Genomic DNA, 23256 nt, shown 5'->3' with positions numbered 1-23256 from the left:
CGCCTCGCTCGGGGCTCCGAGGCCACGGCCCGGGGTGCACCGGGGACGCGGCACCTACCTGCGGCCGCCGCCGTCCCCGCCTCAGGAACTGACGGGAGCAGCCTGCGACGCGCTCCGCCTCCTCCCCCTGCCCGGCGGCGGCAGCGGCGGTGGCGCGGCGGCCATGGGGCCGGTGGGGACGGCGGCTGTGCGTGATGGCGGCGCCGCGCTGCCTCACGGCTTCTGGGCGGCGGTGCGCGTCTGGCTGGAGAAGCCGCAGGTGGCCAACAGGCGGCTGTGCGGCGCCGCCATCGAGGCCGAGGGGACGGTGCCGCTCGGGGAGGGCGGGGAAGCGTCTCCCCCCGTCGCCGCCGTGTGGGGAGGCGGGAGCGGCGGGGGCGCGGGGGGGGCGAGCGGCGCCCGCTGGGGCTGCGGAGCTGGGCCGGCTCTGGAGGGAGGTGTGCGGCCAGCTGCCGGCGGGGCACGGGCACCTGCCGCCGCCCCTCACGCCGTGGGGCGGGCCGGGCCGCCGCCCCGAGCTCCGCGCCGTGCTGAGGACGCTGCTGCCCCGGGGGCGGCCCGCCGGCCCAGCCGCTCCGCCGCCGAAGGAGCTGGCGGTGCAAGGTGAGCGGGAGCGGGCCCCGCGGCGGCGAGCGGGGCGGCCGGGGCGCCCCAGGTGCCGCGTCTCTTGCAGGCCTGTCGCGTTGGCTCGCAAGAGGGATAAACACCACTTTTTTCACTGCTTGTGTGAGTGCAGGTGGATTTTTGACCCTGTCCTGTGCTTAGATTTTTTATCTCTTACTTTTGTCTTTGTTGTTGTTGTTGTTGTGCTAGGAAGTGTCAGCAGCTGAAATACAAATTACGGAGGTGAAGCACCTGCAGGACTCTGGTTTAAACAGCCCCTGCTTCGATGTTAGGAGATCGTAGTAGGGGAACAGCTGATGTGTTATGTGTAAGGTGCTGCTGAGGTAGGGGAAGGACTCAGGGATGCCAGACTTCCCCCTGCTCCCGAGGAGGAGGTATAGATGTCTCATCTTTTTGCCTTCCTTAAAAAGAAGAGGCAAGAAGGACTGTCATCATGCAAGCTGCTGTCCTAAGCTACCCACACAGGAATGCTGCTTGCAGTGCAAACCTAATTATGGGCTTGTAATGAGTGATGGGTAGCCTTTGAAAATGCAGAGAGAATGAAAAAAAGTACACACCTGTGGCACCTGCCTGGCCAAGTTGAACTGTTTGTGTCTACTTCCTTACTGTTCAGTATTGTTTAAAAATGAAGCTTGACTAATTTTTGGTTTTGCATTGTACAATGGTAATATGCTGCAGTAAATCCTACTATAAAGAAACATAAAGGGTAGAGGTTGACACCTTTTTAAGATGAATTTCGGAAAAAGTGTTGATGTGGATTAAATTCTAATAGTAACGTTTTGAAAAGAATCAGAATTCCAGAAACAGTTACATTTACAATGCAAAAAGACCTATAATCATTTATGGGGGACAGCTGACTTAGGATGACTTGTGGCCTAGGATTCTTACTCTGATGACTTCAAAGAAAGTATGATGCCCTCTAAAAAAACAACCAACCAACCCACAAGTATATGTTGCGGGTTTGATTTTGTTTTTCTTTTGATGTTAAGGTGGCCCTGAGCTACATCTAGAAAGCCTATCTGTAAGAAAAAGTCTAGGAAAATATTTTTTTTATTTAGTATGTTTATAATAAAAAATGTTAGAGAGGGGTCAGCTAAGGATGGGCTGAGATAGCAAGACTTGTATGGCTGATTACTCTTTCCTGTCTCAGCAGATTTTGGAGTCCATTGAAGTTTGATTACTTAGCCAATATAACATTCTTAGTTGGAAGATTTGCAGTTAGCAGAATGTTTGCTTTGATGGTGATTGAAAAATGATTTTAAAAAATGAGAACTTAGTAAGTTATTCTGAAGCAAGCATCCTGGATAAATAGCTGAAAATATTTTTGCAACTGGCTTATAAAGTAATAATGCATACGAATCATATGACATAAGGAATATAATAAATGTTTTAGAGTCACTTTATAGCATGTATATAGGGAAGAAATTAAGATATTAAGATTTTCTAAAAAAACAGTATGTGAGTACTACGCTTGATCACGCCATTCATATTTCAGTGCAGTTGCCTTTCTTTTTATTTGTAAGTTATTTCAAAAGGACACACTCTCCCTCTTTCTGTTTTCACTTGTGTAGGAGTTATGGTACCTGCATGATATTAGAGAATGAAATGTGACAAAAATTGCAGAATATCTACTTGAAATGTGGTAGAGGCACTCAAGTGTGTTGACAGCTGTTTGCCAGCCCATCTCAACTCTTCCAGAGTCCCTAGTGTTTGGATGTAAACGTTTTACTCTACAGGTGATAGATACCATTAAGATCAGTAGCCTGGTGTGCTGAACATAGCTTAATATGTTAACATAATACATATGCCTTCACCTAAAAACAGGTCATCTTAGGTAGTTTCCTTCAGAGTTGAGAGATCCTAATTTAGGGATAGATAATGTGGTTTTTCAGTGATTAATCCAGGAACTCTTAATTAGGAAAGCTGCATGACATTAAAAGGGAAGTGTAGTTATACTTAATTATAATCACATAATAGATTCTATGTTCGAACATGGCAAAATTGATAGATAGTAATGATGTTATGGATTATTTTTTAATATTGCACTGGCTGGTTATCTAATATTGGGGTGATACGTAAGTCTCTGTTAATTTGGAATGTGCTTCCCAGGACTACACATTTACTGTGGGGTAGGGGAAAGCAGCACTTTTGTGCTAAAACCCCCTCACTGTCTAGCTTTTACATTACTAAAATAGTTAGGTTTTAAGAAAATGAATATTCTTACTGGCCAGCCTTAGATATTTTGGAAACATGCAGCAGAATGCTAAATTTTGAAAATTCAAACAGTTCAGTAGTTTCAGATGTCAGGCACCCTGAGAAACAGATCTGTTTGTAGCATTATGGTTCTTCCTGTGTTGTCCTAGATCTTGCCTCACTAGTTTGCACTAGTAAAGAGACTAAAGTTTATTTTGGTGCTAACCAGGATGGTTTGCACCATGGAATAATATATCACTGTTTACATATCTTTTCAGATATTTACAATGGGACTGTGACCTTTTTGCCTTTGGAGGAAACCAGTGAAGGAAAATACCAGATTAAAAAGTGCAATATTTATCAAATTCAACTTACACATGTAAAAGATGAAGAATGGTAAGTGCTAGGAGTGAGAAAAGAAGCAAACCCTGAGTTATTGCAAGGATCACACCATGTTTTAGTATTTGTACCGAGGTGATTTGGTTTGTGTAATTTTCTGTTTGATTAGTAAATGACAGTAGTGGTGTGATCTTAATGCAATGCGAACCTATTGAGCTTCAGTCATTGAAAGGTAGACCATTGCAGCTTGGTCCTGAGCACCTGAGGGTGTAGCTCTAAGGAAATCTGAGTCAAGTTAGAGGTGATGAAATAATGAAATATGCTGACTGGTATGTTTTCCTCCTAAATTTTCTTGTTGTTTTCATTAGTTTAATGAAGTCAATTTTACTAGTTAATGTTTGGATATCTTGCTAAATCAGGTTGTTCGTCATATGTGAGTCCTCAGTCATTATGTTAATCGCAGCATGGACACTCATGTACAGTGTTTGAATTGGCAGATAATGAGCTGTCTAACAAAATTCAGGGGAGACTGTTCAGTAACATCACCGTTTTATTTTACTTCTGGTTTTGTGTATCACGTATTTCCTTATTGTTCAGCCTGCTTTTATACCTCTGATCTGCTGATCACTTAATCATTGTTTTCTCACTCTTTGAGCTAGCTGTTGTAATGAAATACGCTCTATTTATACAAAGTTTTTATTTTATTTTTAAAGGTCTGTGTCTATTGTAGCCCTGTTTCCAGAAGACTGGTTTTCAGATGGAGTTGCATATCCCAAACTAGCATGGCTTGGAAATGAGCTTTTGTCCAAACTGGCTAAATGGTCTGTGGAGCAAAAGCCCAGTGAGTTTAAAAGTACACTCTCGCTCATTTCTGTGGCAAAATACAGCGAGGTTTATCAAGACCTTAAGGAAAAATACAAAGAGATGGTAAAGGTAAGTTTAGCAATAGATGCAGTAATAATATGTTTTCCTATATTTTTGGTTGGTTGTTTGGTGAAGCTGCTTCTTTCACTACATTTTTTTTTTTTAATAAAAGAAGCAACTGAATTGAAATGTATGTTTTATGGTTTCATGTTTTGGGTTTTTTTTCTGTGTATGTGGAGAAAAAAACAATTTAGTATTTGAAAGAACTAAACTGGAAAAGCAAGATTTAGAGCCAAATTCACACTAGATACTTGGAAGAGTTAGGGTTTTTTCAGAATGCATTCCTTCTGATAAGAAGAAGCAGTAGGTTAGTGGACATAAATACTAAGTCATCCACACTGGAAGTCATAAATAAAGCACCTTCTTCTCCAAAACCCGATTCTGGAAATAGCACTGGTTAGCAAGTAGGTTAATTTTTCTATTATTCTCCTTAAATTTGGATGCTGTATTAATATGTGTTTGAGTTAGACAAGTAATGTTGTAAAATAGTTTTATTCTGGTGATCCCAAAAAATGACAGTGATCATCTTGAGTGCTGTATGAAGTAATGCCTATATCCTGACTCTAGCTACAAGCAAAAATATTAGTAAATGCTGTTGTAAAACTGTGAAAGTGTTGAAAAGTTTTACTGCTGATAGTTCTGTACTAATAGAAGGATAGAGGTGAGAGGAAAGTTGGACTTGTGGCTAAGGTAACAACGGTTCAGTCTTTAGCTCAGCAGTAGAATTAGCATAGTGTTGGGCATTTTAAACTTTGTTGCAATTCCTTGTTGACAAACTAGGGATAATACTGCTGCTTTCTGTCTATTTCAGGTTTAGATTCTTTGTTCTGTTGTGGCAGGATAATTTTATGCCTGCTAAGCTGTGAAAATAAATTCACAAATGTTCATGTTATCAATGTTGCACATAACAGGAATAATATAAGCTTTTTTCTTCTGAGAGAGTTAAGCAAAAGGATGCATGCTTTATTGCAGAACAGGTGCAGCAGTTTGCTTGTGACCTGCACGTATGGAGCAATAACATTCTTGGAAACGTTGATTGGGTGACAGCAGACATTTTTTATGCCATGATTCTTTTGTGTGACTTACAAAATCAGTCTTTATATTCTTTGAGTATATTATTTTATGAGGTTAAAATGCAAAATTTGCAAAATGCAGAAACCTATTGAAGTGGAGGGGTATCCAGATCGCTTTAATTGAGCACTTTTGGAAATAATTTCAGATGGTACAGAAAATAATTTTTCTCTTTTTTACTGAAGGTGTGGCCTGAAGTGACAGATCCTGAGAAATTTGTTTATGAAGATGTTGCCATTGCCACTTACTTGCTGGTAGGGAACCTCTTTGCCTAATAGCATTCTGTAAGGTTCTATTTCCCAATAGTAGAAGCTCTCTAAAGAAAATCAGTATTTTCATTTTATAGTTTTTGCAGTTTTTCAAATAGAATGACTTGAAGTGATTACAGACATACAAAGCAAAAGGAAGGGGGTAGGAGAAGGGTTATGAGTTTTCTGGGATTTGGAGTTTTTCTTGCTTTTGCTTTCATTTAAGCAGAGAGAAAAGTTCTTATTACAATGTTTTTAAGCCCACCTTAAACCAAAAGTGAAATTGATGTCTATAACTATTCAAGTTTCATTTGGGATTTCAGGGATTTACATATAATATGTCATTAAAGGAAGTAGGCATTTTATAACAGATTTGGAAAAAGAAAAAAGAATGTGACACAGCAAAGGGAAAATAGGTTAATTTTTTGTTTTTATACTGCCCTATACCACAAAAATCAGGACAATAACAGTGAAGAGTTTAGAGGGCTACTAAAACTTCTCTGTGAAGATGTGATAAAGATTTGCGGTCCTGTCACAGGAGGTTTGACCTACACAGACAAGATCTGATATTTTTTTTAAGTGGTAAAATGAAAAGCAATGATACAGCAGAAAAATAGTGATTAGATGGGCTGATTTGGAGATCAAAAGCTATTGTTTCATACATATGTCTACCACTTGCTAATTTTATGCTAAAGGTTTTTCACTGCTGTACTTTTCCCTGAGAAAAGTTCAGCTTAAATCCCATCTTCAGATGCAATAAAGTCAACTGTAGATGGTAGGAATGCAGATACGTGCTTGATGCAGTTTTCTAAGGCACCTGCGTACGTCAGAATTTATGAAAATTCTGCTACCTGCAGTCACTAAAAACTTCAGATTTTTAAACAGCATCAAAATTTGTCACTGTGTAGGCACATACTTTTGACTGCTGTCCAGAGTGTGGTAAAAACAGGTCTGCCTTAAAGTGTAATGTAGATACCTCTTACATCTTCTCTAAATCGGTAAATGTAAGTAAGGTAGCTTGTTTACAGAACTCATTGAGGGCCAGTTTATTTTGATGGTTGACAAAACTTAGAACCCCGGGGTTTTTTTCCCCGTAAGGATTTTTAAAATTATCTGAAGAAGCCTGACTGACCTAGGACACTCAAAATCTTGATTGTCATGTTGATGTGAGAGAACTTTTTACATCAGAGAAATGGTTGTGATGAAGTGGTCAGACAGTTGGGCTAGATGATTGTTGTAGATCCCTTCCAACTGAACCAATCTATGATACTGGCTTGTGGAAAAAGCTATATATTAAACTTATCTTTTACCATTTTTATCACCGTGATATTAGATGTTGACAATTGGTTGTAGCCCTCAGAAAATTCTGTAATGAGAGAATTTTTATGCATTAGTGTTAGTTTACAGTGTTAATGTGTTTTAGCTGACGTAAGCAGTAGTTTTCAGAAAGTTATTAAAATCACCCAATAACTGGCTTATATAAATGAAAGCTTAAAGTATGCTATTAATAACCTAACCTCACTTCAAAAATTTCAGGTATCTTTATGATGGTATATAATATTTATTTAGATTAAACATTATTTAGAAGTGTGTTAAACAGGTGGTTAAGAAAAGGTGGGCCCAGTGTTAAATTTTTATGGATTTAAGGCATCTAAATCTGACCTCATTTTACTCAGCAGTCACATTACATCACCTGCTGTCTAGGCACATACCCAAAGAAGTAGCTATTCAGTTTGTATCATGAGAAACTCAGCAGGGGATGGAGGATAGGTGTGATCTGTGTAGGAGGTGATTAGGGATTTCCAGGATGCAGCCTAGAGTGCAAAAGTGCAATGATTGGTACATTTAAAAATGTAAATATAGTTTGATAATCTCATGGATTATCTGCAGCTTCTTTCCCTCTAGCAAAACTGACAAATTAACAAGTAGCAATGTTACAAATATTAATTTTTATGGTTAAATACTCTTGAGGACTTTTGTTAGTTGCAGTAAAGTAAGTGTGCAGAGTAGATGAATGTGTGCTCTGTAGCTTGTCGTTGAAGGAAAAAGAGTTTGACGGTAATAGGGACTACTCCATGTCCTGCAGACAAATGTCCAATTAGTAACTAACTATGAACTAACTATGGAAAAGTAACTACTTTGGTACATAGCAGGGACTATAATCGGGCTAAAAGTCCCTTTAACTGATGCAGAATTTGGGGCAGCTGACTGTTGCCTTGTTCAGTAGAATGTGATGTTACATATACAAACATATAGCAAACTGTTTACAAAGAACATTTTTGGTTTTGTTTTCACTCTGCCACCAATTCTTTCTTTAATACAGTTGGATGTAAATGCTTCTGTGGTGTTACTTGCAAATACACTGCTGACAGTTTACTTGCTACTTCCCTTGCTTCCTCTGTTCATCTCTTGCACCATGTGTTACGGTGTTTTGTATATGTTTTTTACCACTTATGTTCAGTCCAGCCCAGGATTGTGTAGCCTTGATTAATTTCAAACTGCAATAACTCAGGAGGGCGTGCTTAGCACTTGGAAAATTACTGGTATTTCTGCAACATAATCCCTGCCCCTCGCCATAAACAGTTTTAGAGGCTTTGGGGTTGGGTTTTTTTCCCTCTCAAGTTGTTTTCTCTGTGAGTACAGTGAATCTTTTCTGCCACATCTGCATTCTCTTCCAGCTTTCTCCTTACATTTACAATAACCTTTACTGATTTCTTACAGGGAAGCTTGAGAGCAGAAGTCTAATATGTTTTCTTTTCTTGTCTTAGATTCTTTGGGAACAAGAAAGAAAGGAAAAAGGGTTGACCAAGAAACAGTCATTTGTAGATCTTGGATGTGGAAATGGTCTACTGGTTCATATTCTAAACAATGAAGGGGTAAATAGAGTGCTTTTTAAAATAATAAAAAATAGAGGTAGCCAATATTTTTGTTATGCTTTCCTTTTATCTGGCATGTAAATACCCAAAATTCAGTTAATTCATGTCGCAAATAGGATTTTGTCACTCTAGTTACCAGGAGAAAATCCTAGCAGAGCTTTAGAAACCTTTCACTTATCTATTTTTACTGGTGCAATTCATTTCAATTCAAGGCTGTTTTTCTGAGGTAAGAAACAAAGAGGGAAAAGAAAAAGTAATGGTGTGATTTCATTATGCTGTAGACAAAGGAAAAAGGAATGGGGAATCTTAACATAGAGATTCTCTCTCACAAGATTTTGTTCATGAACTTAACTTTATAGAAATTTAATTCTACTTGTCATGTCCTGAAAATGTTTTGGTTTTTTTTATCTTTAAAAACAATCCTGGATTTGTTAATTTGTGCTTTGAGGAGTGGCAACAGCAAAATTTGGTTTCTTGAGGCATAGTTTCTGAAACAACAAAAAAAGGTCAGTGAGATTAAACAAAACCCATTAAAATTGGGTCTGTCTCTTTCAGAAAATTGTATTTTCCACTTCTAAGAGAACGTTCTAAAATCTATAGAGGAAATTAACGTCTCCTATTAGATCAATAAATGCTGGGGACTAGGGGCAGGAGGGAAGTTCCAGATTCTCTTAACAGAAACACTCTATCCTTGTATGTCCAGAAAAATTTATCTGAGATGCTGTTTTTCCTGTAGACATTTCTTTTCATGCATCATTAGGTCATCATCACTGTAGCACTGGCAAACATTGTTGACTGTAAAAAAATCGTGTGTGAGAGTTCTATGAGCCTTTTTTAGTAATAGACTTTGATTAGTTCTGCACAAGGTTCTTAAAGTTCAGAATCTGTTACTTACGCATTCTTTATTTCTTGTTTTAGTTTCCAGTCCTATTTCCTCTTCTCATCAATTTACACAGGGGAAAGTGTGTTTGGACTCCAGCAGCCTAATTGATTTCAGTATTTGAAAGATGGTTCTCCAGCAAGGACTGTTTAGGGTAGCACTCTTTTCTGAGCCCTGTGGGTGCTACAGTAATATTTGCCTTATGAAAAGTTTTGGTATTTTAAAAACAAACAAAAAAAACCCCACTACCTCTGCTTTTACTTTTTTAGAGATCCAGATTTTCAAGAGCAGTTTCAATGGGTGTGCCCAGATAAAATTTCAAACCAAATATATTCTTAATGCTTCCTGGGCTTTCCCTTCATATTTAGAAGGGAAAGAAAGGATTAGAAGTATTTAGCTTCTGCCTGAAATGGTGAAGATGTGTTTTATTCTGTCTAAATTTTAGTATGAATGAAATAATAATTGTTAATATATACATTTAGTGAGCCTGTTTGACAATTTCTGCTAAAAATTGAACTTCAAAATGATACTTTTTGTTCAAATATTTCAGCATTCAGGTAGAGGAATTGATGTGAGGAGAAGGAAAATATGGGACATGTATGGACCAGAAACTCATTTAGAGGTATTATGCAAATGTATGTAAATCTTACTGATTTATAGTTTTATTCATGTGTTCATTGCTTCATGTTGTGTTGATGTAAATGTAATCAAACATACTGGGTTACAGACAGTTGTCTAAAGTGATCTGTGGGTTTGGTATGATGCCACCCATATGTCTTATGTGACTGTAAGTTGTAAAGGGAATTACGAGAGCGTGCTGTATCGTACCCTTGCATATTTGCAACTTCCTCATTTTACAGCTGAGAAGACTAGTGTCATTTCCTACTGCGTGTACAGGCAAGCATAGCATGAAACAATCTTTGATTATACTGGAAGATGAGTATTAAGCAGCTTGCTTTGCACCACTGTACCTCATAAAAGATACTATATCCAAAGTTGTGAGTAGTTTAGTCTTGAGAGTGATTCTGACCTTCTAGTGCTATGTGCCGTTCTGGGGAAAAAATTGTTGAACCTCAAAGGAGCCAGTACTCTGCCGTACTGACCTTGTGGTAAATAACTGCAGTAATAGCCTTCAAAAAAATGAACAGGAAAATTAGTCTGAAAGAGGGATTATATTCCAAGTTCCACATTAGCATTTTTATGAGAACAGGAACAATTCGAGCATAGGAACATTCACTTGGTCTGATACTTGTTAAAGTGTGGTGCTGATGAACAGTTCCCTTTGGAAGTGAGGTGTTCTGGTTTCTTGTTCTCTAGACTCCTAAAATTTCTCACTCGGTTCTCTCAAAAGTTGTCAGTGTCCAGTATATTAAAAGGATTTTCTACCGGTAGTTATTCTTTAGTAGTTTTTTAAAAAAAGTTAACTCAACATATCTCTGAATACTAACAACTTAGATCAGAAAAAAAGTACCATTTTTCACAGATGGGAGGTGGAGCTTTCACAGTCTTGGTGCAGCCTTTTCTTTGCCACCCTGCCATTTTGGGTACAAATGGCCAAAACTGCCAGATTCCTTTGCTGCAGTCTGCAGCCAGATCTTAGTGACAGGCTTCATGAAACAATCCAAAATATCAAGCTGTGGTGCTCATTTGTTCCTATTGTACTATATTAAGTCACTTTTGATCATACCAAACAGCATCTTCTCTCTTCCTTCATGTTATATATTCCTTTTCCTGCCCATGTTTCTGTGTTGTGGAAATCTTTGAATTTTGTATATTCATTTCATATTAAGGTCTGGCTGTTTAAAGTTTCTCAGTTTTTTTGACTCTTAGGGAAACTTCTGAGCATCAACTGTCCCTCTCGGCACCATGAGGGAACAAATTAGAAAAGGATAGGTTTTATTTGTCTTTTTTTAAAAGAAAAGGAGAAAAAAAAAATTCATAGAGAACAGTTGAAAAAGCCAGACAGAAACAATAAAAAAATCAAAAATATGCATATAAGGAAAGTACTAATTGGCGGGGGGGGGGGGGGAGTTACATACTGTACAGGAAGGCTGAAATGATTTTGTAAGGCTTCTGTAGCAACAGGAGCCACAGAAGCAAGAAGGCACCTGCATCCAGCCTTTTGTTACCCTTGAAGCTAATTTTGTTTTGATCTTTACTTAAAAGCTTGAGTTGCAGGATGGATATTGCCATCTGTGACATATACAGTGCCAATACTAACAATATAAATGAATGTAACAGGTGGCATTTGGCATCGCCAAACTGCTGTCAGGCAGGGCGAATACACATTTCATTATGAGTGACTGTCAAATTGTGGAGTGTGGCACTGATAATTCATGCTATGCCTAAACTGAATGATCAAAACTGAAATGTAATGTAGGAGTAACTTGTTTAATCAACCATAAGAAAACGCTTACCAAACACTTGATTTAACTAATCTGCCAATCCATTAACCTGCCAAAAAAAACTTTGTTACATACATTTTCTAGGAACACATATGCAGAACTAAAAATAGTCAGATATGTAGTATTTACAGTGAACAATAATACACTGTACTGATACTTAAAACACCTAACGCTGCTTTCTGCAGAGAGGAATTGGGGTGTAACAGAGGTAATCTGAGATTTCCGAAATACCCTAACAAGTGTTTCTTTGTGGGTTTTGGGTGTTGGTTTTTTATATGTATAGATTTCTGTACAGGTAGTGCTTTACATATAATTCTGAATTTGGAGCTCGTAAAACATTCATTTGGTATATAAAAAGAGAGTATGGCATAATTTTTAGGGCTTTTCCTAACAGTCTGTGGAGATTAAAATTTAATTTTTTTCCACATCTGCCCAATAATTATTTTGAGATTTATAGATACTTTTTTACATAATAGTGTGTACTTCAGTAGTGTCAACATCTTTAAGTGCTTTCTTTGCTGAACTTAGTTCAAGGTAAGAAGAACATGTGTGTGAGTTAAATGTTAAAGGCACTCTAGAACTTAAAATTTAACCTGTATGAAGAATTCATACTGTTTGGTGATTTTGGTTTTAAGGTGGTTTTGGTTTTCGGGTTTTTTTTCTTATAGAATTCAGCATAGAATATTTTTGAGGCTAATAACTATTCTGTGCACCAATGTTATGTTGGGAAGACTTCTCTGCTGATGTCTGCTCAATCTATACAAATTGAATTTCCATGAGGCAAAACAGTATTCTAAAGGCCACCAAAGAAGCCACCTTTCTCTGAACTATTGTTTCCTATTTTTGCTCCTGTTTTGCATGTATCGTATGGTAGCCTTGACACAACTTGGAAGGGGATCAAATGGCAACATAAACAGGGAAAGTGTTGGGCTGGGTTAGGTTTGTTATATGTGAATTATAGGGTGTGAAGAGTGGTGTTATGTATATTAGGATTTTATTTGGGAAGAGTCTCTGAAGGAAGAACATAATAGTGAAGCTGTGTTCTGGTTAATTGCTGCATGAGTCCTAGGAGCGTAAGACGTAGAAAATTAAGTGGCTTTCTGAAAAATTGAGTCCAGAGAAGGAGAACAGCAAGAAATCATAATGCAATGTATGATATTTGTTTACAAATATTTAGGGTGACGGATATCTTAATCAGAATTATTATTCCATTCTTTGTCTGACTAACATTTGTGCATAGCTGTTGCTAAATTACTTTTTTGTAGCTATAAAAAATTACTACCTGGCAGAAGTGCAGACTGAGGAAAACGTTGGTGTCTGTTCTCATTCATCTTGTATTTGTCAGCTTGTATGACTTTAAATACATTTCATTTGGTAATAAAGCACTAAGCAACAATATAAAGAAACTTGTAATTTATTGTTTGATTTTCTAGGAATCTACAATCATGCCAGGTGACAGTCACCTCTTTCCAGACACTGACTGGCTCATAGGAAACCATTCAGATGAATTAACACCATGGATACCTGTAATTGCAGCTAGGTATTTGCAGAGGGAGAGGAGTGGGAGGGAAGGAAGAAAAAGAACAAAACCCAAATGGAACAAACAAAAAAACCCCCCACCCAACCAAAAAACCCCAAAATAATTACTGATGTGGGCTTGTTGAAAACTGTCACTTTTACAGCTGCATCTGTGGTCCTTGCAGGGCCTGCTGCTTTTGATGCCAATTGATTATTTTTGCAAAATGTTTCTCTTCCTGCGGAGAAGTGTAGATGTAGTATTTTCTTTCTCAGAGAATTCAATACATTTTGCTTTTGAAGTGCAAAAACCAACTAATTTTTATTCCTTAGATTTGAATCTGTTTGTTATTTAGTTGGGGTTTTCTGCTTTTTTTAAAATAAAATTGCTATTGGTTCTGCCTTTCCTTGAACTGTTGTGCTCTTCACAACCAGCTGCAATAATTTTGTATCTAGAGTTTCCGTTCTGCAAACCAATTTGGCACAGTAATTTGCCATAGCAAATACTTTGTGAAACAGTATTTTTGATTATGCTAATAGAGCTACTGAAAGAGGAACATAGAAATATTATTTCAAGAAGTTCTGGCACTTAACAAAAATGTCCATTATTGCTTGTATCTTGTGGGTTATCTGCTGAGTATGTGTGTTTTCTGAAATTACTTCCCTTCGGCAGTTTGTTGTCTTTCTTGTAGGTCTTCCTATTCATGTTGCTACTTTGTGCTGCCATGTTGCTTCTTTGATTTCCATGGAAAATACAGCCGAAGACAAAGCAAGAAAACTCAGTACAGAGAGTATCTTGATTTTGTTGCCCAAGTGGGATTTGTATGCGGCTTTGATGTGGAAGAAGATTGCCTTAGAATTCCATCAACAAAAAGGGTAATTTTGGACTGTGTAGGGCTTTTGTCTTTTTTTTTTTTTTTTTAAGCTGCTAGCTCTCTGAAGCAGATAAATGTTCATTATTATTGTTTGTTCTTTTTATTGTAAGATCAGGCTACAGTCAGTTGCATTACTTGAGACAATATGCTCTGAAGAGAGACTAAAATTACTTATTGTTTTCTTGGGTGTTCTGCTCGTAATGTCATAGGTACAATCCTAAAGACAGGAAAGAATGGAAGTTTTATGATTATTTGTTGCCACCCTATGGGATGGAAAACTTACAAAACTTATTTTTTTCCAGCTGCCTGTGTTGCTTATTTCTACTTAATTTGGCTGTTTTTCATGTTGCATGAAATTCAAAGTGAAATGTTCTCAGAGTAGGAAGAGGTGTCCAGCTTTAGTTTTTTATATAATCTGAGGGTCAGGAACAATCTTCCTGCTCTGTGTGGCGTGATGGATTATGGTTTGATTACTGGATTTCTTCTGTGGCACCAATATTTGAAAACTAAAATTAAAAAACTGACAAATGTCAATAAGCATTGACTTTGAATGGGTGTCTCCTGTAGGTAGATTTAGAAGCCTGTGTAAGGTATGTGCAGACTTGGGGGCTGTGTGTAAGTATGGGACTCTGTGTAAATAGTGATTTGCGTGTTTCTGCTAAAATAGGTAAGCCTGATTGGAAAAAATAGGACCTATCCACCTACAGAACGTGCTCTGATTGACAAGCAGATAACACAGTATATTAATAATCGTCAGACCTGTGCTGTGGTCATGTGTGACAGAAGAGTTGGATTTAATCATAAGGATCACTCTGATGATGTGTGCAAAGAAGCACGCTCAGAACTTCCTGAAAATGAGACTGAGACTGCTGGTACAGTTTGGATGCCTAAATTTCAACCCAGAGAAAAAGTAGAACAAATCAGGAATTGTGCTTCCCTCCCTCAGGATTTTGTAGATGATGTGGTTCTCAATGTGGCAAACCTGCTGTTAAATGCAGTCCCCCAAAAATCATGTTCTAATATGCTTGATGGGAATACAAACACCTGGAATCAAGGAGGTGAGATTGTATGTCCTTTACATTATCCTTTGCTTTTGCTGGTAGAAGATGTCTTTTCCAATGAATTTACATAATTAGAAGTTTAGTAAGCTAAATAGATCTTAGGAAATACCAAGAACAGTACAGTAGCAATCAAAGGCTTTTTTTCCCTTCTCTGATTGCACACTGGGATGCAAACAAGGCATATAAGATTATATTGAAACCGGTGTGGGGTTTTTTCCCTCTTCATTTAAATACTAGGACAGAGTCAATTTTTATTTAAAAAACCCAAAGCAAACCCAGAACTCCTCCCCATTTACCAAACCAGAACACTTTACATCTATTAAGTTTATTTTTGTATAGGTACTTAATAATTAGCTCTAATTATGTAAGAACTGTGTGATAAGTGTTTTGAAGTGCCGTTTGGTTATGATATGATGAGGAATTTTTAGTTTAGTCTTAGGAAGAAAAAGAATTTGCTGTTAATTCAGTTAGTTCTCACTACTACCATCTTTCCATTTTCCTCCACCTGGTTTTATTGCTTACTGTAGTTTGTCATAAGTTACTGGTACAGGAGATCCTTTAAATCATTCTCTCTTCTCTCTAACTACATGTAAATTATGCTTATCACAAGGAATGTTATATGCTACTGTAAAAAAAGCAGGGAAAATAAAAAAATACGTCTTACTGTGGATATTCTGACTTGAGTGCTGTAGAATGAAAGCTGCTATTTTACAGATAATAACCATACACAATACATATCGTGCATGATATTGGGAGTACAAAGTTGCTGCAGTACTGGTAGATAATTCACAGATTCTGCTCATAATCATTAACTTGTATAGAAGTTAAATTTTCTTAGGATTTTATATATATGCAATTTTAATAGCTTCACCATTATTTATTGCAGAAAGCCTTTCTTTGAAAGAAGTAGCAGAACACTTAAATAAAGAGACTTTAAAAAGACTAAAGAGTGAATATGGAGGCCTGCAGACACTACTTAAGAACAATCATCAGGTATTTGAAGGTAAGGAGGTTTGGTTCTTTGTTTTGGTTTTTTTTTTAATTATGTTATCTCCTCTATATGAGTTAAACTCAACTGAAAAATTACTATGGTGGTGAATTTTTTAACTGCTTTGCATACCTTTGTGGAAAACTGAATATTCTTTATGTGCCTATTGCTCCAAGATACTGTTACTAAAGCTTTTGAATGAGATCTGTAAGGCATCTTATCAGCAAAGCGTTGTTCTAGACTGACTGTACCTGAAAAGACAAGTCCTTCATTAAAGTGGCTAATTTAATGCTATTGCTTGACTTAAAGACTAGTTTTATTTTTCCTATAAAGTATATTGATGATTTGGGGGCTGTTAAATGCAGAGCAAGTTCACTAAAGCATTTAAATGAGACTTTGTCTGGCCTTACCAAGCCCCACAGTGTAAATGCCAACACAAAACAAAACTAGTCTCTGTAAGAATCTGTAACTGTGGGGCTTGATGTGTAGCCTGTGGTGCCTGGCCGAAAGAACTCAGTAGCAAGTTTCTGTGGTTGGCTGGATTTGTTGGTAGCTGGTTTCTTCTTCCTATTGTACTGTGATGGTGGTGTCTTTTGTGTGGTTAGTTTTTGGTGTGGGTTGTTTGGGTTTTTTTGTCAGTGTGGAGTTTTGCAAAAGTAAGGTTAGCTTTGCAGCAATACAGGATCTGCAGGTTTTTACCAGTATTACGGCTGCTTCAGGCTTGGAAGTATGTTAACTTCTTGTGTCCCGACAGTTCTACATCAGCTGTAAAATATTGATCAACTCATGGATGGCAATGAGAATCCTGAGAATGCAACCTAGTTGCTTCTAGTGGTTAAATTAGCGGCTTCCACTTAGTTCAGCTTCAACTAATGATTTCTGTACACTTGGCAATTATAAAATGTGCAGCTATACTGAAATCCTTTTGAATTACCAGCTATTTAAAAGAATTGGTCACACTGTGTTCATTGTGTGTCTGAATTTGATTTCTTGTCATTAGGGACAGGTGGAATAGATTTGCATCTTGTTACATGGAATGAGCATTTTAATTTGACATGGATGCTGTCTGCACATTACTTCTGCAGAAAGACTAGGGTTAAGGCTGGATCTTTCTCAGCAGTATACATCACATGGGAACTCCCTGGGGCTTCAGTAGAGACCATTTAATTCTTCCCTGAAGTAGCATGTCACGATGACAAGGGACTGTTGCCAGCACGAGGTCTGGAAGGATATTGTTCATGCCAAAGAGGAGAGAGAAGAACATGGCTTCAGCTCTTCTGTCATCTTTTCTGAAGTGTTTTTCTTTTAAAGACATGGAAAAGAGGGATGCTCGTGTGCACACACACACAAGAAAGGTCTTAGAGTAACTGATCTGTGGCAGTTTCTTTTGGTCAGGCATCTTATCAAATATGGGACTGATTTTCTTTTAAAAAAAATGCTTGATCATAAATAGCACTGTATCTGCTGGTTTTAGTTTGAGAGAGATTTTAAAGCTCTGCTGAACCCACTTCTGGATTGGCTGTGTGTGAGGTCAGATCTATTTGTGTATCACAAGGAAGCCTGGAAGGATGGATTCATTCAGGCCTGAGTGTGTAATATTAAGCTTTCACTGGACTCGTTAGCTTTTGAATAGTGATCATCAGAATGCAGAATGGCATCAGTTAACTACTCCAAGCTACATATATGTGATATAGAAGGTATGATCGAAGCAGAATACGAAAACAGAGCATAGCCAATCTAGAAGTGCCAGATTATTCCTTCATTTCACTGTGGTCTTACATCTATGTTTTTTCTTTCTGTCTTAGTAACTTCCTTTTATTCTTTTTTGCTTACACATTTAAGGAGTTGATAGAGATTCACAAATGTGTTGTGTGCAGTTCATGGACCTAAACCAGCAAACTATTTAAAAAAAAAAAAAAACCAAACCAACAAAAACAACAAAGCACTGAATCTTTATTACACAATAATTCACTGTTGATTCCTATGAAGGACTACACTTGTAGTCTCTTTGATGCAGTGTATTTTTGGGTCAGTGAACAATGGTCTTTGCAAGAGCATTTCTGTGTAGTGAAAGTAGTAGAAGAGCCTTACTAGATTTTTGCTGGTAATCACATTTTAAATGTGGAGCCATAAATTTTTGAACACAGGAAGGATTACAGTTCTTCTGGTTGAAACTTTTTTGTCAGTACTTGCAATCCAAATTCCGAGGATCTTAGTCTAAATGAACTTAACTGCTGTATTCAAAACAAATAAACAAACCTCTACAAAGACGACAGTAAAACATCTCACAGAGAAATGGATCAATTCTTCTTTAGACCATATCTGTACAATCTTGGTTTGTTGTGCACTTCTATTTCTGTACAAGTAGCACATTTGGTTTTGCCTGAGTGATCCATTTGTAGAATATGTATTTAATTCACAGAATGTCACTATACATTTTTTCCAGTATAATTCCCATGCCTGTCTATTAACAGCTATATTTTTGTTTGTTTTTAAATCTTAGTTCTAAATGGGAGAGTTCATATTCGTGACTGGAGAAAAGAGAAACCATCAAGGAAAACTAAGCCTGAAGTGAAACGACGCCTTTCAGCTGAAGCATTTAAAACACGTCTCTGTTGGTTTTTCATTCATCATCCTGATGGCTGTTCCTTGCCTTCTGAATCTTGCCCATATGCTCATGGGACTGAGGAGCTAAGGCAGTCTCAGATTATTAAAAAGAAAAAACATATACAGTAATGAAATACTGCCACTTACGTTTAAGTTTGTGTATATAACTGAATCTGATTGTCTTCAGGACTGCCGAGTGCATGAAAAACTGTATGATTTGGAGGGGGTTTTGCCATTCTTGTGTATCTTATTTTCCACTTAGTTACAAGTTTGCCTGTATTTTTAATTCTTTATGTTTTTTTTATTAACATGGAAAAGGTATAGTAAAGCATGTATATACTTCTGGATTTTGTCGTGGCTTGTCTAACATGCATTTATATAAGTTGAAAAGCTTTAAAAACCTAATTTCCTAAAACACTCTTCATGATCGTCAATCAGACCAAATGTACATGATGCAGCATTTTCAAACCCTGAAAATTAGCTGTTTTGTTCCAGATTTTCCAGGAGAATTTATGGTTTCTTGTGACTCACGGTGACTCTTGGGAGTCAGAATTGGAGAGACTTCACTCTTTCCTGACCTGAAAGCTTTGTCTCCACGTTACTATGAAATAATACTACATAGTACCATTTCTTTCTTGGTCAGACCCTAGTCCTCCTTTCCTTTTCTTACTGATTCAAAATGAGTATTGGTTTGACGAATAACTTTCTAGGAAATTATTATGGAAGTTTTCACATGTAGGTGTTGGGTTTTAGGGCTTTTGAGGCCAACCTGTCCTTTCCCGCCTTTTTAAATAAGGAGTAATAGTAGAAAATAGTAGAAAATTTATTTAATAATACTGGAATGTTAAGGTTTCTGCTTCTCCCATAACAAAGGAATGGCTTAGCGCCTTGAGCAGGTTATGATTTTCTTTGGTAGACTATTATTTTCTTTAAAATGTTTAACTTTTAAATGCATATCCAAAGAAGAGCAATGAAGATGGTGAAGGGTCTAGAGAACAAGTCTTAATGTGGAGCAGCTGAGGAAACTGGGGTTGTTTAGCTTGGAGAAAAGGAGGCTCAGGCTCAGAAGAGACCTTATTGCTGTCTACAACTGCCTGCAAGGAGGTCGTAGGAAGGTGGATGTCAGTCTGTTTTCACAAGTGACAGGCAATGGGATGAGAGGAAATAGCCTCAAGCTGCACTGGGTGAGGTTTAGATTGGATATTAGGAAAAAAAAATTCACGTAAAGAGTTGTCAAGCCTTTGTCAAGTCTGGGAGCAGGCTGCCCAGGGAAGTGATGGAGCCACCATCCCTGGGAGGTATTTAAAAGACCTGTGGATGTGATGCTTATGGACATGGTTTAGTGGTAGACTTGGAAGTGCTAGGTTAACAGTTAAGACTCAATGATCTTAAAGGTCTTTTCCAACCTAAATGATTTTGTGATTCTGTGAACTTAGCAGAAATTCTAATAACTCAGTGACAGTCATTGAACTAGCGTCCTAATTCATATCTGTGAACAGCTAAGTACTTGTAAAGTTCAGAAACTGCTGCACCAGCTCTGAGACAAGGAATAATGTTTGTTCTGGCCTAGCCTGTATATGGATAGTGTATCTCTGATCTACTGAAACAAGACTTTGATTCCATATCCTACTGAAGAAAAAGCAAGATTTGAAAAAGTAAAAAAAAAAAAAAAGCGTTACTAAAGAAGAAATGTGGAGGTGAGAGCAATGACATAGAAACTGATTGCAGGACAAAGAGGTCTGGGGATAAGAGAGAATAAGCCATGTGAGAACTCATGTAAGAGCTCAGGCAATCTGAAGAGCAAAGGAAGGAAATAATTGAAGACAAAAGCAGTGGGAAAATGAAAGCACAGGAAACAGTTTTCAAAACAGTTCCAAAGTGACTTTTCTCACACCCTAACTAAGCCAACAGGTTGCAGTCCATTGCATGCAGAAACAGCAGTGTCTAAAACTGCTGATAGGGTGGGAGCAAAGGACTGACTCAAAGTGCTGCATGTTCCCCCTTCTCCCTTTACATTTCTCTTCTGATCCTGGAAGAAGCAGCTCTTGCTAGACAACAATGACCCTGATGATTGCAGCAGCGCCTTACTCGTGGATCACATATCCCGTTACCCAATATTAGTACAGCTGCCTGTAAAGAGGAGCTGTGGTGGGCCCTGAGGCTTTCTCCATGGCTCTGGTCTGCAGTGCTGTATACCACCACATCCCAAATATGGCACTAATCAGCACTGTGTTGCAGACAGTACAGCGTTCACGCGTTTTGAAAAGAGATGCTGTCAAGTGAATCACATTCTAAGGGGCAAGTTGGATGTTGTCCAGTTAAGGTTATTGGACTAAGGGAAGGAATAGTATAAGGCAGGCAAACAGCAGCACCTGTGAAGCAGGGCAGCACAGTAAGGGAACGCAGTTCGTAGTGTAATTACTGTTGTAAGAATCTCAGAAAAGTATTTAGCTGATTGAGGGGACAGGACTTGAGAAAAACCATGGAATTGTATAAACTCGATGTGGCCTTAGCCCTTGTTTGGCTGTGTACAGAGTAAGAAGAGTTGCCCAAGATGCTTATTTACTGTAACGTACTGATATGTTTGATGAGGAGGAGGCCCCTGTAAAATAAAGTTCATGCAGTCTCCAGATGGAGATTGTTTCCAGATGGTGCAAAGAGCAAGAACAGACTTTCAATTCTTTTCCAGCCATTTGTGTCTTCCCTAATGATTCATCTTAGGCTGGGATGTGTTTGAATTGACACAGGTGATTTCCTGAGTTAGAGTTCACCTGTACAGCCCCCGAGGGGGGCTTGCAGGAAGTCAGGGTTAAGAAGCTGGAAGAAGGTTGTTTGGATTTATTTTTTTTTCTTCTTCTGTCCAATTTGACTCATTGAAATTACAAATATACACATGATGGGACTAGCAGATTAGTTTTAAACTACTTTTTTTTTTTTTAATTATTTGTGCAATGCTATGATAGCTAGCATAGCATAGGACATTACTGTAGTACAGTACCTCCTTTGTATAGACTCTTTTTCTGAACTCACCAGCATGCAGATCTGACAGAGGTGTATGATGGCTGTTCCCCTTCCTGTTTGGCATCGCTGCAGGTGGTAAGCCAGCCAGCAAACCTCCTATAATTACAGAAACTTCCCTGTTGTTTGGAGAAGTGGTAAGAGAACATTTTTGCAACCAAGTGCCAGCCTTGTATAATTCTGCATTTAAATGTGAAGGTAACAGCTGAAGTCATAAAATAGCTCTACTTAATCTAAACGCTGTATCTTGCTTTTTCAGTGATACACAGTCTGAAAATGGCATTAATACAATATTCAGCTTTGGCAATGGATGAAGCACTATACAGAGTAAGAATCAGTTTCACTCTTGATAAAAATGCTCTTGCTCCATGAGGTATTCAAGCATAAAGTTTTATTTGTTCAGGTGACACTGTCATTTTACTACTTAGTTTATTAGCATCACTACCTGTTAGTTAATTTGGCTTTATTTGAAGACTATTTTATAAAGGGAAAATATTTGCTGTTGTAGATGCCCCACAAGAGTGGAAATATAAAGAGAAGTTACATATCAGATTGTAGTCAGAAATACTAGGATCTAGAGATTTTCTGTTTCTATCAGTAGATGGGCTACAATTTCATGAAGTCTATGAAAATATTCTAAATTATGAACAAAAACCCTATGTTTACATTCTCCCTTAAACCTCAGGAAGGGACTGAGTTTTAGTTTTTCATCAAATCCCTAAAACCAGAAAAAAATCACAGGAGAATATTTTTACTTACAGAATATCTATATATAACTTCACAACAGTCTATTTTCTGGCAAATTTCAAACCAGTAATATTTTCTGTGTATGTATAATTTCAATGGTCTGTTTACAATATTACTGTCACTACTTCATGTTATGAATTATTAGATTGCCCAGATTTAGAGCAATTCATAGAGAAAGTTTTACAGCTTGTCTTACAGCAAATACAGGCCTCCAGGTATGCTTTGTGATAAAATTTGGCTGCTGCTTATGGGTTTTGGGAATTGTTTGCTCAGATACAAAGTTTTAAATGATAATGAATTCTTTATCTTCAGTGGTTTAAACATGTTTTTATGAGCTGGAATCTAGCTTTAGCTATAAAAAGTAAGCAGGAGTTGAGCCAACCAGTGGCTTTGCTTAAGGCATCTTAATGGAAAATATTTCAGAATCAGAGATGAAATACAAAATCTGTAACAGTCCTACCAAGTGACAGCTAAAACAAATACTGAGACAGATGTCCACCAAAGTGTCTAAACATTTGGCATCAACTGAAGTCAGACATTATGTTTTGTTACTGCGGGTAATTTATCTTTATATAATTGAAACAGTATTTTCATACAAAAATTGTGATTAATTGGGAATTTACCCAGAGCATAATGCCAACATGTTACCACAAGGAAGACCTTTCACAGTCACTTTTTTTCTGTTGTATCGTGCTGGACCTCGGAGTAGCACCTTAAGATTTTACTTGAAGGTGTTGGCGCGTTTCCTCTTGCAGCAGCTCATTGCAGCAGCACTGTATATACATGGCAACAGTTTCATGACCGGGCTTTGCCTGCTGTGAGTAGTTTTCAGTGAACACTGTTATTTGGACCTGCTGAGTTTATGCGTTTCATTTGTATTATTAC

General features: G+C 37.9%; 2 protein-coding genes across 2 annotated transcripts in view; one reads left to right on the top strand and one right to left on the bottom strand.

The window, feature by feature from the left end:
• The window catches only part of ACOX3 (acyl-CoA oxidase 3, pristanoyl), a 36643-nt gene extending 36451 nt beyond the window's left edge, over nt 1–192 (bottom strand). The window contains exon 1 of the mRNA XM_055794339.1: nt 59–192. The gene's annotated coding sequence lies outside the window, so the exon portion shown is untranslated. The remainder of the gene's footprint in view (nt 1–58) is intronic.
• TRMT44 (tRNA methyltransferase 44 homolog) lies at nt 164–18953 on the top strand. The gene is given in 12 exon segments (XM_055794340.1): nt 164–379; nt 381–603; nt 3096–3213; nt 3870–4089; nt 5337–5405; nt 8168–8275; nt 9706–9777; nt 12994–13100; nt 13768–13951; nt 14618–15008; nt 15898–16014; nt 18503–18953. Coding segments are annotated over 12 exon segments (2058 nt in total). The 3' UTR covers nt 18736–18953.
• The last annotated feature ends 4303 nt before the right edge of the window (nt 18954–23256 follow it).

This window comes from Falco peregrinus, chromosome 2 (genome assembly GCF_023634155.1).
Source record: "Falco peregrinus isolate bFalPer1 chromosome 2, bFalPer1.pri, whole genome shotgun sequence".
NCBI classification, from domain to species: Eukaryota; Metazoa; Chordata; class Aves; order Falconiformes; family Falconidae; genus Falco; species Falco peregrinus.
The sequence above is the reverse complement of the archived record's forward strand: the minus strand, read 5'-3'. Positions and strand labels throughout refer to the sequence as shown.